This window comes from Delphinapterus leucas, chromosome 10, assembly GCF_059928025.1.
Source record: "Delphinapterus leucas isolate spDelLeu-1000000601 "Yukka" chromosome 10, BTC_Dleu_Yukka2, whole genome shotgun sequence".
Taxonomy (NCBI): Eukaryota; Metazoa; Chordata; class Mammalia; order Artiodactyla; family Monodontidae; genus Delphinapterus; species Delphinapterus leucas.
The window spans coordinates 96,875,975-96,892,330 of record NC_143138.1 but is presented as its reverse complement, the minus strand read 5'-3'; the positions used below and the strand labels follow the sequence as shown (position 1 = coordinate 96,892,330).

The following is a 16,356-nucleotide window of genomic DNA, read 5'->3' as shown; positions in this document are numbered from 1 at the left end:
AACCTCTTGTACGGTGTAGCCACACCCACCGTGTGCCACTGTCTAACTCCGGACGTAATGGGCTAGATTGTCACCTTGAAGGGACCCTAAGGCATATTTCTTCCAGTGGGATATGGGGGCCACCTGCAGAATCACAAGTGGTTTTGTGTTTGTTCCTGGGCTCCACTACTGAATCACAACCTGCGTCTTAAACAAGAGTCCCTGATGAGCCGGACGTCGCGTATGAAAGAGAGCAGAATGCCACCCCCTCCTCTGGCCCGTTTTCATCATGCCCCCAGCGTGCTGTCCTGCCAGCTACTTCTCGGGGCCGGGGGTCCCCAGAAGGAACAACGCCTCAGACATATATGCATCTGGATGTGTGTCCTTTCTCCAGCCCCATGAGCTTCACGGGGGATGGAGCACCTGCCGTAGCCTGGCCCTTAGAGAAGGAGAGCCAGGTTGAAAAATAGGCGTCAGGGTCAAGTCAGGTCACAGCAAATGCGGCAATGGTCAAAAGTCTGCGTAGGGCTTCCCTGGTGGCGCAGTGGTTGAGAGTCTGCCTGCCGATGCCGGGGACACGGGTTTGTGCCCCGGTCCGGGAACATCCCACGCGCCGCGGAGGGGCTGTGCCCGTGAGCCACGGCCGCTGAGCCTGCACATCCGGAGGCTGTGCTCCGCAACGGGAGAGGCCACGGCAGTGAGAGGCCCGCGTACCGCAAACAAAACAAAACAAAAGTCTAAGTAACCCAAGATTCCAAGTCTGAAACGGATGGCCTAACAATGTGAGAGACGTTTGATGGGGAGGCCCTTTGCAAGGGAGTAAGCGACGTTGGCTTTAAACCTGTTAGCGGGAGGAGCCTGGGCTCTGAGTCCACTTGAGAGCATGAAGAGCCCCAGGTAGAGCAGAGAGCAGTGGGCTGGAACCACAGCATGAATGTGGCTAGCTGTGTACCTTTTGGCAAGTCTGCTGACCTCTCTGGGCGGTGACTTCCTTGTTTGCAAAAAGTAAGGGATGATGATGAAGTGTTCAGGAGGAAAATATACCAATTTCTGCAGCTTATTTAAAAATGCCTAAAGAAAGGTGAGATTGGTGGATGATAGATGGATGGCGATGCAACAAAGGAGGAGCAGGGAACTGAATCGTAGAGCCTAGATGGCGGGTAGATAGGTGTTCACGGCAGACCTTTTCAACATTCCTCGGCGTTTGAAAATGTCATACGAAGATACTTGAAAAAACAAAAATGGGTAAAAAGAGCTAAAATGGACATTAGAGATCATTTCATACATGATTAAACTGAGGCCAGAGAAGGCAACTAGGAGGAGAGGCAGAACCAAGGCTGCCTGTGCCCTGTCTCTGGTTCATGTACCGTTCCCTCTACCTCATTGCCCCAGGACCCTTGGGCGCATGGCCGGCTGCCAGTGAGGTGATGCCTCTGAAAACAGGCCAAGTGTTTTGGAACCTGAATTTTATGAGACTTAAATGGGTGTTGCATGAAAAAAAAAAGGGTCATGTAGGGTTGGGGGCTATTGGCCTAAACAGCTTTCTTTTCTGCGGGACTTGTCAGAGCCTTTAATGTACTAATGTCTATTGAAAAATCTCTAAGAGAAATATGGAGCATTTTCCAAACAAATTTAAGCGCAAAAGCCACCTCCCTCCTTTTTCAGAGGACTTAGTTCTGGAAACACCCTTGGGAAAAGCGTCCCTAAAGAATGTAAGATTTCTGGGGGTTTTGTTGTTGTTTTGTTGCTGCTGAGTGTAGGTGGGCAGGAGGTGGGACATATCCTTTCCATTGCCGTTTATTTCCATTTTATTTCCATGGTGAGTCCACATATGCTCGAATGGGGCCTTATGCCATCACCACATCTGCGGGGCTGAGGGTGTACATGCCAAGAGGCAGTGCTAGGGGCTCAGCGTCTGAGCCAAAGGGGAGCTTTGAACCCAGGCCCTGCCCCCAGTGGTGCCCAGGGAGTATCACCTTCCCCTTCTAACCCAGCGGCCATTTTCTTCTGTGGGTGACCACTGGCTGGCCCAGGGGCAACAGAAATCAACGGGAAATAATCTCCCAAGGAACAGATACCCAGCAAACAAGAATTCCCAGAGAAACCAAAATCTGGTTCTTGCATTTGGCCGAGAGAAGGGCCGACCAGCTTGCCCCTCCTGCTTCTCAGGGCAGAGAAATATATTTTTGGAGCTGGTCAGGACGCGCACCCACCTTATGGACACATGCAAAACACAGCATTTCCCAGATGCAGCCGGAAACCCTTTATTGGAGCCACCCTGCTAACGCCAGCAGTCACTGGTGGTTTCCTGGGGGGGAGGGGGTGTGTCCAGGTGGGAGCTGAGGGCTGGATTATGCCGTTACAGTACAAGTGAATTCAAAGATTTGCGGTAGCTGCCTCTTAGCCAATGATCTTCCTGGCACCTGGTCATGGGGGTGTTGTGGTGGGGCAGGGGGCGGAGGGAAGGCCACTGCGCTTCCGTGGCGGGCTGTCTTTTCTCTCCGGCTTCCCTACTCTGTGTGCTCCCGTCTTGGGGGGAAGCAGCGGTCCCCAAGGAGAAAGAGCTTGCCGGCAGCCCCGCAGAGCCTGATGGTGGGGCCAGCCCAGCGGGGCTCCCCTGCCCCGCCACCCCTGCTGCCCACCCAGCCTCATACTTCTTTCCGCAGCATCACCTTGATGTTGCTGCAGACCTGTCCCAGGGCAGCGAAGAGCGGGTTGCAGAAGGTGCGGATGCAGAGCGAGTAGATGTGGCTGATGCACTGGATCTCGATCAGGTAGCTCTTGATGCAGGGCACCACCGCCCAGATGTGGCAGAAGGAGATGCAGGCGAACAGGAAGCCCCAGAGCAGGGCCAGTGGGACCCCCAGCAGTGTGGACAGCAGGCGGTAGCACCAGTACTTGGAGACGGTGAAGGTGGTGTAGCTCACCTTCCACACGCCATCAAAACTGTAGGTGCCCACGGGCTCCGCGATCACGTCTTCGAAATCCACCTGCAGGGGTGGGAGGGGGAACCCTCAAGTCACAGCAGCCACCCACTTCTCAAGCGTCAGAACCCCCTGGGGGGCTTGTTAAACCAGGTGGCTGGGCCCCACCCCCTGGGATTCTGACCCCGGTGAGTCCAGGGTGGGGCCTGAGATCCCGCATTTCTGACAAGTCCCAGGTTATGCCGGTGCTGTCCCAGAGCAGAGAGGAGCAAGAGCCGGTCCACTTCTCTCTCTCATGGATGGATCAGAGGCCCCCAGGAGTTGAGTAACTTACTAAAAGAAACTAAGTTAGAGGCAGGCCACGAGCCGTGGCTCTGAAATTCTATTGTTTTGTGATCCTAGGGAATTGGACAGTCATCCTGAAAAAATGTACCGGGTGCCTGCCGATAGGGTGACGAACAGGCGAAGGTTTCTGCCCTCCTGGAGCTTACGGCAGGCAGTTACATCACAGTGACCAGTGCTCCGGTACGGGAAGGACAGGCCGTGTGCACCCACAGGGTGACATTTAACTTAGCCTGGGTGTCAGGCTTCCTGGAGGAGGTGACATCTAGCTAAGCTGACACCTAGAGGTAGCCAGGGGGAGGGAGGAGTTGTGGGCTGGAAAAGAGCGTTTGGGGCACCAGCTGCTGCGACCCAGTGGGATAGACAGTGTGTGCTCTTGGGGAGATGTAGGTGCTTCTGGAAGGCCAAGCGCAGGCCCAGGCCGGAGGGAGGCTGGAGAGGCCAGGCGGGGCAAGCATGGGGGCTTGAGTGCAATGAGAGCCACTGAGGGCTTTTGCACAGGGTGTGGCTCGGCTGGATCTGAGCTTTTTTTCAGTTGAGGTATAATTGACATCTAACATTATATTCATTTCAGGTGTTCAACATAATTTGATTTTGTGTATGTTGGGAAATGATCACTGCACTGACTGTAGTTAACGTGTGTCGCCACACATAGTTACGTATTTGTGTGTGTGATGAGACCTTTTACGACTACTCTCTTGGCACCTTTTAAATAGACGCTACATACAGTATTGTTAACTGTAGTCACCATGCTCTACTTTACATCCCCAGGACTTACTTATCTTATAACTGGAAGTTTGCACCCGTTGGGCCCCTTCACCCATTTCACCACCCCTCTCCCCGCCTCTGGAAACTACCAGCCTGTCCTCTGCATCTCTGATCTGAGTTTTGAGTGGCTCACTCTGGCTGCCGCAGCTGTGAGGATGCACGTGGGGGGTGAGTTGGGAGCCGTCGCCGAATCCCACCCGGTTTGGGGTCATGGAGGTGTTTAGAGGGAGGTGCAGCGGCCTGAGAGCTGTGTTAGGATCCGGCACATGGTGAGGTGAGGGCCGCGGCGTCCTGGCTGGTGGAGGCATCTGGTGTCTGAGCGCAGCACCCGTGGAGGACACAGGCTTTGCTCTCCCCACGCTGGTCCTGCAGCGACCTCAGACCTTCCTCTGCCGCTGCCCACCCCATCCCTCCTTTGCAGCTGCGAGGAACGTGGGCATTCAGAGAAACCTGCTCACGCATCCCACTGAAATGGTGACTGAGGCCCCATTTGGGAAGACGGAAGAAATACAAAAGATTGCTTTCAGCCAAGTCCCTTAACTTTTCGCTAATCCCTGCTGTGCATTAAGCACCGTCATAGCTACTTTCTCATATGTGATTTCATTTAGTGGCACTGAGCCTTAGCTGTCTTGTCTGTAACATGGGGGCAGTGTGTTCCTGGGCTGTTTTCATAGTAGTTGGTTGAATGAATGCATGAATGGATCAGACTAATTGGCGGGGGGAGTGGGGACCAGTGATGCCAGAGCTCAAACTTCAACCCCCAAGTGAACCGTTTTCCTACTTTTTGAGGGGAAGGGGATCCCCTCTATGCCTAAAGTTATTATTAAAATTACTTTTTCTTATAACATAGCCACATTGCAGAAAATTAAGGGAATAGCAAAAACAAAACACAAGCATCTCCCATTTGTATTTCTCTAGTACTAAAATTATTATTGCTTTGGTATTTTTCTTTCCAGTGTAACTCTTTTGGTGGGGGGGAGTGGACATGACCATGTTGTATGTCCAGTGTTGAGGCCTGTTTTTCTCGTGTGGCTGGATTCTGAGCTCCTGTGCTAGGCCTCAGATCCCTGGGTCCCCCCGGAGACAGCTAAGGATGCAGCCCCACCCTGGGGATGGTGCGTTGTTGTGGAGCAGAGTTCACGGGGTGAGATTTCAGGCGATGTTCAAAAGCTGACTTGGGTGGGCAGAGGTCCTTCCGGGACCCGCTTGTACATCTCAACCTCCAGCTTTCTCTCTGCAGGGGTTTAGCAGAGGTCACATAACCTCTCATATGGCCCCCTGGATGGAAGGGAAGGGCTGGAAGGAAGAATATGAATATGGTCCTCATCTCCTTGGAAAGGGTGGCACTTCTTCCTGGAGGGCTTCTTGGAGGTGGAGGTGGTATCTGGCTGGGAATTTGGGGGGCTGGGGGTTTGGAGGCAGAGATGCAGGAGTAGTGTGCTGGATGTTTGTAAAAGAAGGCCCAAGTTGCTTGGGGAACGTCCCATGGCTTTGGAGAGTGGATGGAAAGGGCTGGCATCTTTCTACATCTGGTCTATATGGGCAGAAATCCAGAGTTGCTGTTGCTTGCAGATCCAAGAAGCTGGGGACTATAGGCCCTGGGGGACCATTCCAACGTTGACCTGGTACATGCACCATGATTGTGGAGATTCAGTCAAACCCCCAGGGCCTGGATCCTGCCGACTGAGGTGTTCTGACCTCTGAAACCCACCCCTCCCCTATCATGGCCATGCCCGGCCTGTGCCTGATGCCTCCTAGCCCCCCGGGCTGGGCTCTGGATCCTGGTGTGGCCCCAGGAACTTGGGTAGCTGAGGGAGGCCTTTGGGTGGAGGCGTGCTCCCTGCCTTTATCCAGCAGGCTCTCCCTCCTTCCTCCTCTCTCCCATTCAGCGCCTGGGGCCTCTACTGCCCCTCCTGTGACTGTTCCTTAGGACTGTGTCTCCCCACTCACAGATGACCCAGCCCTGCCTCCTCACGTCCATCTGGGCAGACAGGTGCATCTGGGCGTCCTGATTCTAATCTAAGCTCTTCACGCGGCCCCAGCCAGGGTCCGACCCCGAGGCAGATGCTGGCTCTCAGGGAGGGTGACTGTCCCCTCTGAGGTCTGGTCCTTGTTGGCCAGAGAGACCTGCCCCAGGGCAGGGCCCCCAGCCCCTTCTTCGCAGCCGCCCACTCTGCTCCAAGCAGGCAGCAATTCCCCTGCCCCTCGGCAGCCCAGCCTGCTTTGTTCACGTATTCCTCCATTCAACACGTTTGATGATTTGTGTCTGGCCTCTAAGAGGCGACAAAGTGGAAAAGAGCCCTTGACTGAAGTCGCAGTGCTGAGGTTTGAGTCCAGCTCTGCCTCTTATTGGCTCTGTGACCTTCAGCAAGTGTCTTAGCTTTCATATGCCTCATTTTCCTAGATTGACTTCATTAGGTTTATCGGAGGATTGAATAAGGTATGACATGTAAATACTCAGAACATTGCCTGGCACAGAATCCCTGATCCCTAATTGTTAGCTGCTGGTGGCTGTTACAGAGCGCTTTCTTCAACAGGAAGCTAGGGTCCCAAAGGTGGCTTTGCACACCAGCGCAGTTGCTGATCTGATGAGTGACCTTGGCAGATAACCTCTTTGAGCTTCATTTCCTCAATTGTAAAATGTGTTTGCTACTTCTTACAACTCTGTTATGAAGCACAGAAGTAATTTCTTTTCCATCCATCCATTTCCCACCATCTGTTCATTTACCCATCCATCTATCTATCCATTCTCCCATCCATCCACCCACCTATCCATCCATCCATATCCATCCACCAATTCATATCCATCCATCCATTCATCCAAACGAATATTTATTAAGCAGCTACTTTGTGCTAGGCACCCCTCCTCTTGGGCAATGCTTAGTACAATACGTGGTAGCTGCCCAGCGACAGTAACCGTTTGTTCAGTTGCTCTGAAGTTCCTATGAAAATATATCTCAGAAAAGCTGTTGACACCCAGATCGTAAATACGACAGTTCTCCAACCTACCTGGTCATAAATGTGTGTGTGCATGCATACTCAGCCCGCGCAGGTAAGATGGATGGGGTCCTCTTTTCCCTCCTTTCCTGCTATGGTAATAATCCTGCCCCCAAGGATCTCGCTGCCCGTTAATGATTTTTTTTTTTTTTTTTTTGCACAAGGTAGAAGCTGTTGTTGCTGGCATTTGAGTTATTTCAAGTAATTGCCTTAGGCACTGTGCACAGGGCAACAGCTCCGTTGTCTGTGAATGCGAAAATATGCTCTCAGAGGGACAGGTAGTCCTGGGAGGAGGAGGCCGTTCCTAATCAGGACTGAGCACTGAGACCAATCTCTGGTCACCACACTAGTTTGGGGAGATATTTATAAGGCCGGCTCAGGCAGCCCTAGGCAGACGCGCCAGTGTATCACAGGCGCACGGTGACTTCATTTCTTAATTCCTTTCTGGAAGTGGAGGGGAAATGGCTGCTGGCAGGGGGCTCGGGCCGTGGGCGGAGCTTCAGGGCTCCGTGTGCAGCTGGAGGCGGGGCTGGCTGTGGGAAGGGGAGAAAGGGGCTGCTCGTAAGGTTGGTGTCCCCTTCTCTGGCATATTTATTTTTGGAACAGCAAGAGAGCCAGTTGATTCATCGGAACCGGCCATCCCCGAGAGGGCGGGGAAGGTGCAGGACAGCAGAGCTGGGCGCTGCCGGCGGCGGTTGAGGGGGAGGCCAGACGCCACACCCACTTCAAAAATGCCTCCCCCGCATTCCTGCGTGACTCAGTCCTTGGCCATCCAGGGCCCTGCGCAGTTCAGACAGGCGGGGGGAGCGGCTCTCGGCAGGGGGACAGATATCTGGGTCCAGTTTCCACCTGTTCAGCGAATCACTGTGTGATTTGAGACCTGGTACTTGCCCTCTCTGGGCCTGTGTTTTTTGTTTGTTTTCAGTTTTTTGTTTGTTTTAACTCTACCGAGAGGATTGGACCAACATCCCTAGTGACACGGAGTTAGTTTCGGAGTCAAGACCCAAAGGAGTGGCTTAGCTTTGTTGGGTCTTGGTTTTCTCACCTATTACCTTGCTATTTAAAGAGTGGTCCACAGTCACTGCCCCCTTCCCAACAAGGCAAGTACAGAAGTTGAGAGTAGGCATTTGGAAATAGTCACAGTGATGTGAGCCAATAATTTTATGTCTGTTGATTCTACTAATAATAAAAATTGGAGCTTACATTGTCAATGCCTATTTTCCCCTTCATCTCTCTAGTAGTTAATTTTTATTGACTTTTACAAACTATTGGTGTACAACAGATTGGAATAATAATAATAAAACTGACCTTTCACCCAGATAGCCTGAGAAGCACTGGCCTGTAAAGTTAAAGCTCTAGCTGCAGAATAGCTGAGAAACGGCAAAGCTCTGCTTCATGTGTTATAATTGGCAATAACGTGAAAAGGTGCTCAACATCACTAATTATCAGAGAAACGCAAATCAAAAGCACAATGAAGTATCACCTCACACCAGTCAAAATGGCCATCATCAAAAAGTCTACCAACAATAAGTGCTGGAGAGGGTGTGGAGAAAAGGGAACCCTCCTCCCCTGCTGGTGGGAATGTGAATTGGTAACAGCCACTATGGAGAACAGTATGCTAGTCCCTTAAAAACTAAAAATAGTGCTACCATATGATCCAGCAGTCCCACTCCTGGGCATATATCTGGAGAAGACCATAATTTGAAAAGATACATGCACCCCAGTGTTCACTGAAGCACTGTTTACAACAGCCAGGACATGGAAGCAACGTAAATGCCCATCAACAGAGGAGTGGATAAAGAAGATACGGTACCTGTATATTGATACAATGGTATATTACTCAGCCATAGAAAAGAACATAACGATGCCATCTGCAGCAACACGGATGGACCTAGAGATTGTCACACTGAGGGAAGTCAGTCAGACCCAGAAAGACAAATACCATATGATATCGCTTGTATGTGGAATGTAAAAAAATGGCACAAATGAACCTATTTACAAAACGGAACTAGAGTCACAGATGTAGAAAACAATCTTATGGTTACCAAGGGGGAAAGGGGGCAAGGGATAAATTGGGAGGTTGGGATTGACATATACGTACTACTATATATAAAATAGATGACTAATAAGGACCTACTGTAGAGCACAGGGAACTCTACTCAGTACTCTGTAATGACCTATATGGGAAAAGAATCTAAAAGAGAGTGGATGTGTGTATACGTATAACTGATTCACTTTGCTGTACACCGGAAATGAACACAACATTGTAAATCAACTGTACTCCAAAAAAATTAATTAAAAAATAGAATTCTACACAATCTGGGATAACCATAGTAATGCCCACAATTTGGCCCTTGTAGGTGTCTGTTTCTGGCCACGTGTCTTACATCCAGCATTTCGCCCAGCCTGTAAGGACAAGCAGGGGTGGAGCCCACGCTGGCCTGACATCAAAGCCTGAGCCTGAATTTCCCCTGCTGTCTCCCTGATCAGGGTCATCGCAGGACCGGGTACCTCAGCAGGAGGTGAGGCAAGAATGCAACACAGGCTGGTTCTGAGGGCAGGAAGAGGGGGGCCAGGGATTAGTGGGATCTTGGGGTCCTGGGCATCCTACAGGGGGTGCCTGGGGCACCTGGCCTGGAGGTAAGGACACTTGGGCTCATTTAAAGGAACTGTGAAGAGACCAAGATAACAGAGGGTGACCGGGGTGGGGGGTGTGTGAAGAGAAGGGATCCACCAGAGGAGCCCCCATCAGATCTCAGAGCCCTGTCCTTGCCCGTCTCTTCCCTTCCCTCCCTGCCCCCTTAGTCTCTGCCTTCGGGAAGGCTGGTGCAGGGGACTGGAGAGTAGTAGGAATGGCCCTGGGTTGAGCTGTAGGTTAGCTGTGCACCAACTTCTGGGGGGAAGTTAGCTAGTCTCCAAAGATGACCCCAGATTGGTCATGCCTCTCAGCACGCAGTCTCAGACCATAGCGAGTCTGGGCTTGCCCTGTGACTCGCTTTAACCACCAGAATGCTGTAGAGGAGATGCTGCTGCAGCTGCATGAGAGGCCAGTGAGACCAGCAGAGCTGCCCAACTGAGGCTGCTCAGCCCACAGAACTGAGAGAGCCTCAAAGGCTTGGTGCTTTAAGCATGGAGCTTTAGGGTGATGTGTCACACAGCAGTGGATAACTGATACTCTGTGTCTTTAGGGGAAACTGGTGACAACTCTGGACTACAGGTTTATCTTCTATAGGACAACGGGAACTTGTTTGTACTTTAAAGTACAAAGCATTCACTGGCCCTGCCTCATAAAATTTCTGGTGGCAGGGCCCAGAAATCTGCATTTTCACAAGCTCCCCAAGAAAGTGGATGTTTTTAAAAACTCTAGTTGATACACAGGAGTCCCTACAACACTGTGTTGTAAATACCTCAGTGTGAGTTAATCCAGGGTATAGCCCTTCTTAGAGGTACTTGCCAGGGGTACTTTCCAAAATGAAGGAATTGCCAGTGTGGAATGCCTGGCAGGTCATGACCTTTCCTAATTCAGCCTCAACCTGCCCTTTCTGCCTCCTCTCCCACAAATTCCCTTTCAGATGCTCCTAGTCCCATTTTTCGCCTGCAGACAGCATAGCAAAGAGGTTTCGCCTGTGGGCCAACTCAGCCTAGCTGATGGTCCATGGCTTCCTGGAAACGTGGTGTGATCCATTAGTAATGTCTGCCACGGACATAGGCAGGGGAGTGGCAATACCCGTTCCTCACCTTTTCTGACTCTGCCCATCATTCGCCTCTACGTTGTGGCCTTTGCTTATTTTGTTCTCTCTTCTTGGAAAGCCTGATGCCCCCTTTCCACATTTTACATTTTTCTTATTATTTATGCACCTTGGATACCACGTCTCCATGAAGCTGGTGCCTGATTTTCCCAGATGAAAGTGATGTCTTCCTCCTTCCCGTGACCCTTCATCTGGCACTGATTTAAGGCATTTATCACCTCCACCTGTGCATTCTCATTGTTTTTAGTCTCATCTTCTCTGTCTGTTGGAATTCTTGGATTCTTGGAATCTGTTGGATTCTTCTGAAGAGGAAGCACCAGGTCAGTTTCATCTTTGTGAAACAGGGTGTCCAGATGGGCCCACAGTGGGAGCAGAGTTTGGAGACCTTGGGGGAAGGAGGGTTACTGGGTCCTCTGGGTGTTTGTTAGCCTAAGCTGAGAGGCAGAAGGTGCTGTCTGTGTGCTTTTCTGAAGGGGGAGGGTCTTGTGGCAGATGTGGGTTGGAGGTAGGTGGGAACTAGTGTGATGGGCTTGGGTCAGGTCTCTCCCTCGGCCCTGGTTGAAGGGCCGGCCCTGAGTGCCTGAGGGGAGTGGTTGAAACCAGAAACTGAAGGACCTGCCTGCCGAGGGGTTCATATGTCCCTGCTCTAGGGCCTGGCTGCCTAAGTGTGAGTTGGGGAGGGGGAGGGGTGTCGATGAGAAAGCCCTGAGACCTCTCACAAATAACTGGTGGACTTTGGGGTGGGACTGGGGGCCTGCAGGAATGCACGAGGAAGAGGCTGGAGTCTTTGCAATCTGGGTCTGAAGGGAATGGTGTCCTCACTGACCAGCTGGAGTGCCAGGGACCGCTGGCCTCCTTTCCTGCCCCCCGAGAGCCTAGCATGGGCCCTACACGCAGTGGGTCTCATTGCTCATTGCCACGTCCTATGCGACAGCACAGTGCCTGGAACGGAGCAGGTGCTCAGGAATGACTCGTGGAATCGATGTTCCATGAATGGTGGTGATGGTGGGGGTGAAGGGAATGAGGCGAGCCTCCCCTCTGCCCAGGCCCAGCCCGGAGCTGGGAGATTACAGTCAAGACTGCTGGGCTGTGCGGAGCTCTCCCTCAGCTGTTGGCACTCACTTTCCAGCCTGGGTTCAAGGGTAGCACCAGGCCTTGCTCAGGGAAGTTTGGGAAAGTTTTGACTCTAGAAATCCAGAGGGAGCACCTCCTTCTGCTGAGGGTCAAATCCAAGGGCCCGATGGGTGCGTCTCCTGCTCTTCACCCTTGTCTTTTCTGTGTGAAACCTCAGCAGCTGGCGGTGGAGGGGACGGGTCTCCCTTTTCTCGACCCGGCCTCTGTCTACACTAGGGACTCAGGCCCAGAGAGGGAAAGGGATTTGCCCAGGGTCACACAGCAAGCTAGAGTCAGGGCTGGGACTAGACTTGGGTCTCTGTAGCCTGTCTTATTTTACCGTCTTACGGCGTCATCCTCACACACGTGGAGCCTGTTACCACATGTGACACCACCCCAACGGGAGCCTTTCCAGCCTTCATCTTGGCCTGACCTTGTTTCTCTTTCTCTCCATCTCTGTCCCCCTCACCCCCTTGGTCCCTTGTCCTCCCCCCCCCCACCCCCCGGTCCTTTCCCTGGTCGATGAAAGACATCCAGGTGACCCGAAGGCCAGACCTCTCTCTTTCAGCCACGCTCTCTCCCATTTCTTCCTTTTCTTCATTCTTTCACATCCCATTACACCAACCTGAAGTCTTCTTGAACCTGTCTGTGGTATTTATCTGGTTCAGTTTTAGAATCCCTGTTCTAAATTTCAAAACGTTTTCATCTCTCACTCATTAAAAATGAAAGAAAAAGTCAAATAAGTTCCCAAACCAGGGAATGTCCAGTAAATACACCAAATAATCATCTCCTCTCGACAAGAACATTTGTGGGCCTCTTGCTTCACCTTTGAGGCATGGTTTTCTGGGGCTCAGGGCCTCCGGGAGAGGGTAGCTCCCAGCCCCCTGGGAGCCTGCATAAGCAACCACATCCGTGTGGCCGCCCCCATCCCTGCCTTGGATTATAACCTGGGCCTCGAGCCTGGAGCCAGCTCCCTCCTGGCTCACTGGGACCCGAGAGCTCCTCTCCACTTGTCACCTGCTGCGGGATCCTTCAGAAAACACATGCTCCCTAAGGGTCCTCTTTTGCCTTCCCGCAGCCGCCAGGGCCCACCAGAGGGGAGCCTGAGTGTCAACGCCGGCCCTGGCTTAGCTCTCTTGTCCTGCAGGCTCCTCCAGGCTCCTAATCAGATCACATCTGCACACCCTTGCTGTGTGCCAGGGACTCTCGTAGGCACTTTCAAACCTCTTATCTCATGCAATCCTCTCGGTCTATTTCTATGGCACAGCGCTGCTCTGAGATCCATTTACCCTGGGGGAGTAAATTATGCTCATTTTACAGGGGGTCCGGTGTCATTGTTTTTAAGTAGAGGAGTCTGGATTTGAAACCACATCTGTTAGTGTCAAGTCTGGGACCGTTCCGTCTAGATCACACTGCACAAACCACGACAAATACTGTTTGGCGTGTGTATGGTGCTTTTCAGTTCGGGACGTTCATTCCCTAATTTTGCCGCACTTCCCAAACTGTGCTGTGCTGGCCCTCTCTGCACCACAGAAGACACGTATAAATACAATAATAGCACAATAGGAGCTGCTACAGGGAAGTGCCCTGAGTGAGGCGAGGGCACAGAGGAAGGAGCTCCTGGTTGCTTGGAGGAGTTGGGGAAGGCTTCCTGAGCAGGTGACATTTGAATCAGGTCTCGAAGGCTGAGTGGGCGTCCACCACGTGGAGGAGAGGAGGCTGGCTGCTGGCAAAGGCACAGGAGGCACGGGAGCTGGAGGTGGAAGGGGAAGGTAGGGGCCAGATGTGCTGGGGTTCGAATGCCATGGGGGGAAGTTAGACTCATGCAGCATGGGAGGTGTCCCACTGAAGGTGACCACGCAGGGCTGTCCTTTAGAACAAGCCCTTAACCCCGCTGTCTAATCCAGTGGCCTTGAGCTATGTACGAGCACTTGACCTGTGGGTAGTGCAACTGAAGGGTTCTAAATCGTGTTTAATTTTAATTAAAATGTAAAAACTGATAGTTGATTCTGTGATTGGGAAACTTGTAAGAATGTTTGGCACAGTTTGGGTTTGTGACTCAGTTTTCAACTGTTCATTACGTGGAATCTAAAGGCAGAAGGGTTTCTCATAAAAGCTTTGGAGTCTGAACTGAGATGCATCCCACGTCTCAGATACACACTAGATTTTGAAGATGAGGAAAGATTATACAATTGTTCACCAATAATTGTTTTGTAGTGATTACACGTTGAAATGATACTATTTTGGACATATTGGCTTAAATGAGAAATATCTTGAAAATTAATTTTGCCTGTTTGTTTTTCCTTTTTAAAGTCATGGCTGCTGGAAAACTTAAAATGACATAGGGTGATTGTATAATGGGTCGCATTATATTTCTACTGGACACCACTGGTCTGTGGTTCTGATGTATGCAGAGCACCCGGGAGGCCCCTGCACCTGCCCTCTTAAAGGCCCTTCCAGTGACTTTGATGCTGGTTGGTGGGTACCCTTCTCCCAGGAATTCTGCTGTAGTAAGATCCCTGTGGCTACCGGGTAGAGGCTGGACTGAGGGGTGGCCCTGGAGGCAGCCGGGCTGCTGATGGCATCGGGTGAGGAAAGAGGCCTGACTCAGGCCTGGCCGTGAAGGAGACTCCCTGAAGGCAGGGTAACCCTCATACAAGATTCCCTTTCAGGGGTCCCGGTGCCCTCTGAGCGGCCTCTGGCCTGGCCTGGATGCTGCACGTGCCAGGAGCAGGCATGAGTGCAGGGTACAGCCCCCCAGCCTGGGGCAGCGGGGGCCCCTGCAAGGGGCCAGCAGCCCTGCTGGAAACCGCCCTCTGGGGATTAACCCCGCACCCACTGTGGAGACCACAAAATGCCCCTGGCATGGAAAGGGCCCAACTTGGCCGCCTCGTCTGTCGCCAGCCGAGGGCCAAGAGCACACGGGAAGAGCTACAGAGTTGTGAAGAGTTTCCTTTGCGCCTCGCCTGCCCCGCCCCGGTCGATGGGCCTGTATGTGCAGCTGATTCTTTGCTCTTGTTGACACTAAAGGCTCTTTGGGGGTACAAGCTGGTTTGCGGGACGGGGGGGTGGGTGGGATTTGGAGAAGACAGAGGAACAGGTCTCTTTTCAGGGAAGCCGATCGCGCGGGAGCAGAGCCTGCCCCTTCCAGCACCCAACCTGACACCCTCCAGGCGGGGGGCGCCGGGGCAGGCCCTCGAGCCTACCTTCACTATGTCCTCGTTAATGTTCTTGGGGTCCCGGTTCACCAGGTCGATCTCCTTGAAGTGAATGTCCTTGACGATCTGGGCCTCCAGGTCTGTGTGCTCCTCGGCCATCATCGTGGAGCTGGGTGACCTGCGAGAGGAGATCGGAGCCGTGTGGCCAGCGGGGCTGAAAAGACCTGGGGCAGGGACAACAGTGTCCCCAGACTTGTGCCGCTGGTGGCTAAATAGGCCCCACCCAGCGTGCCGGCTGACAGCTGTCCCGCATAACTTCAGCCTGCTGCTGGCTGAAGGCTCTGGTGGCAGGCCTCCAAGCTAAAATTAAGACTGGAGCCCTGCAGGAAGGCCCAGCGCTCCTTAAAGGGGGCTGCACGGGCGCTGGGCCTCATGCATGAGCCAAGGGCCTGGTGTCTTCTGGTGCCCCCGTGGTTGGCTGCTGCTGTGGGACCCTGGTATTTGCGTTTGGGCTCCTGTGGGAAGGAGGTGGGCTCAGCCCCCAGCTCAACCTCTTGCTGGGTGTGTGAGCTTGGGCACACCTCGCCTCTCTGGGCCATCATGTCCCCACCTGTAAAATGGGGCCATAATAATAACGATCGGGGCTCTGCCTACCCTCGTGGAAAGGAGGAGGTGAGCTCGTGGGAGAAAATGCTTCAGAACAGAAATGCTCTCTGGTGGGGATTCTCGTTGGAGCAGTTGGTACCTGCCCTGCTGTTTGATGGCCTGAAGCAGGGCTGAGATTTTCCCACGTCTAGGGTTTTCCCCGGAGGGGTTGATGGACTGTGGTGTGGGGTAGGTCTGGGGCTGAGACTGGACACAGACCACCCTCCTCTGCCTCTTGATACCACGTGGAGGGGACATGGAGTCCCCGTTACTGCCACCCTTCACCCTGTCCCCAGGGACAGCTTAGTGACAGCTTCCCAGATATCCATGGGCCCCAGACACAGCACGGGCATCAGTGGGGTTGCCCTCTCTAGGGTATCTGCTTAGTTTCCCTGCGTCCTCTTCCAGGTCAGCCATCACCCAAGGCCCCCGCCGCATGAAGGGTGACAACTCTGAGTCTCCAGGGTCTGTGCATCCATTCATCACTGACTCATCTCTTTAGGATTTGCCAACAGCTAGGGATAAACAGACCCGTCAGGTTAGGTCCCTCCCTGCCTTGGGGAGCCCACAGCCTAGGGGGACAGAATGATCAGAAAATAAGTAATTGTAATACTGTGTGGCAAGTGCTGCATCAGAGTTACGTTACAAAGAACTTGCCTGAGAAGTCCGTAGGAGGCAATG

The 16,356-nt window shown here is 52.7% G+C and overlaps 1 protein-coding gene across 1 annotated transcript; it reads right to left on the bottom strand.

Annotated features, from left to right (window-relative positions):
- Positions 1–2,520: 2,520 nt before the first annotated feature.
- CAV3 (caveolin 3) lies at positions 2,521–15,601 on the bottom strand. The gene is made up of 2 exons (XM_022564679.2): positions 15,079–15,601; positions 2,521–2,969 (listed from the first exon to the last, which is right to left on the bottom strand). Exons 1-2 carry the CDS (start codon positions 15,190–15,192, stop codon positions 2,628–2,630), a joined length of 456 nt encoding a protein of 151 aa, XP_022420387.1. The 5' UTR covers positions 15,193–15,601; the 3' UTR covers positions 2,521–2,627.
- Positions 15,602–16,356: the final 755 nt, after the last annotated feature.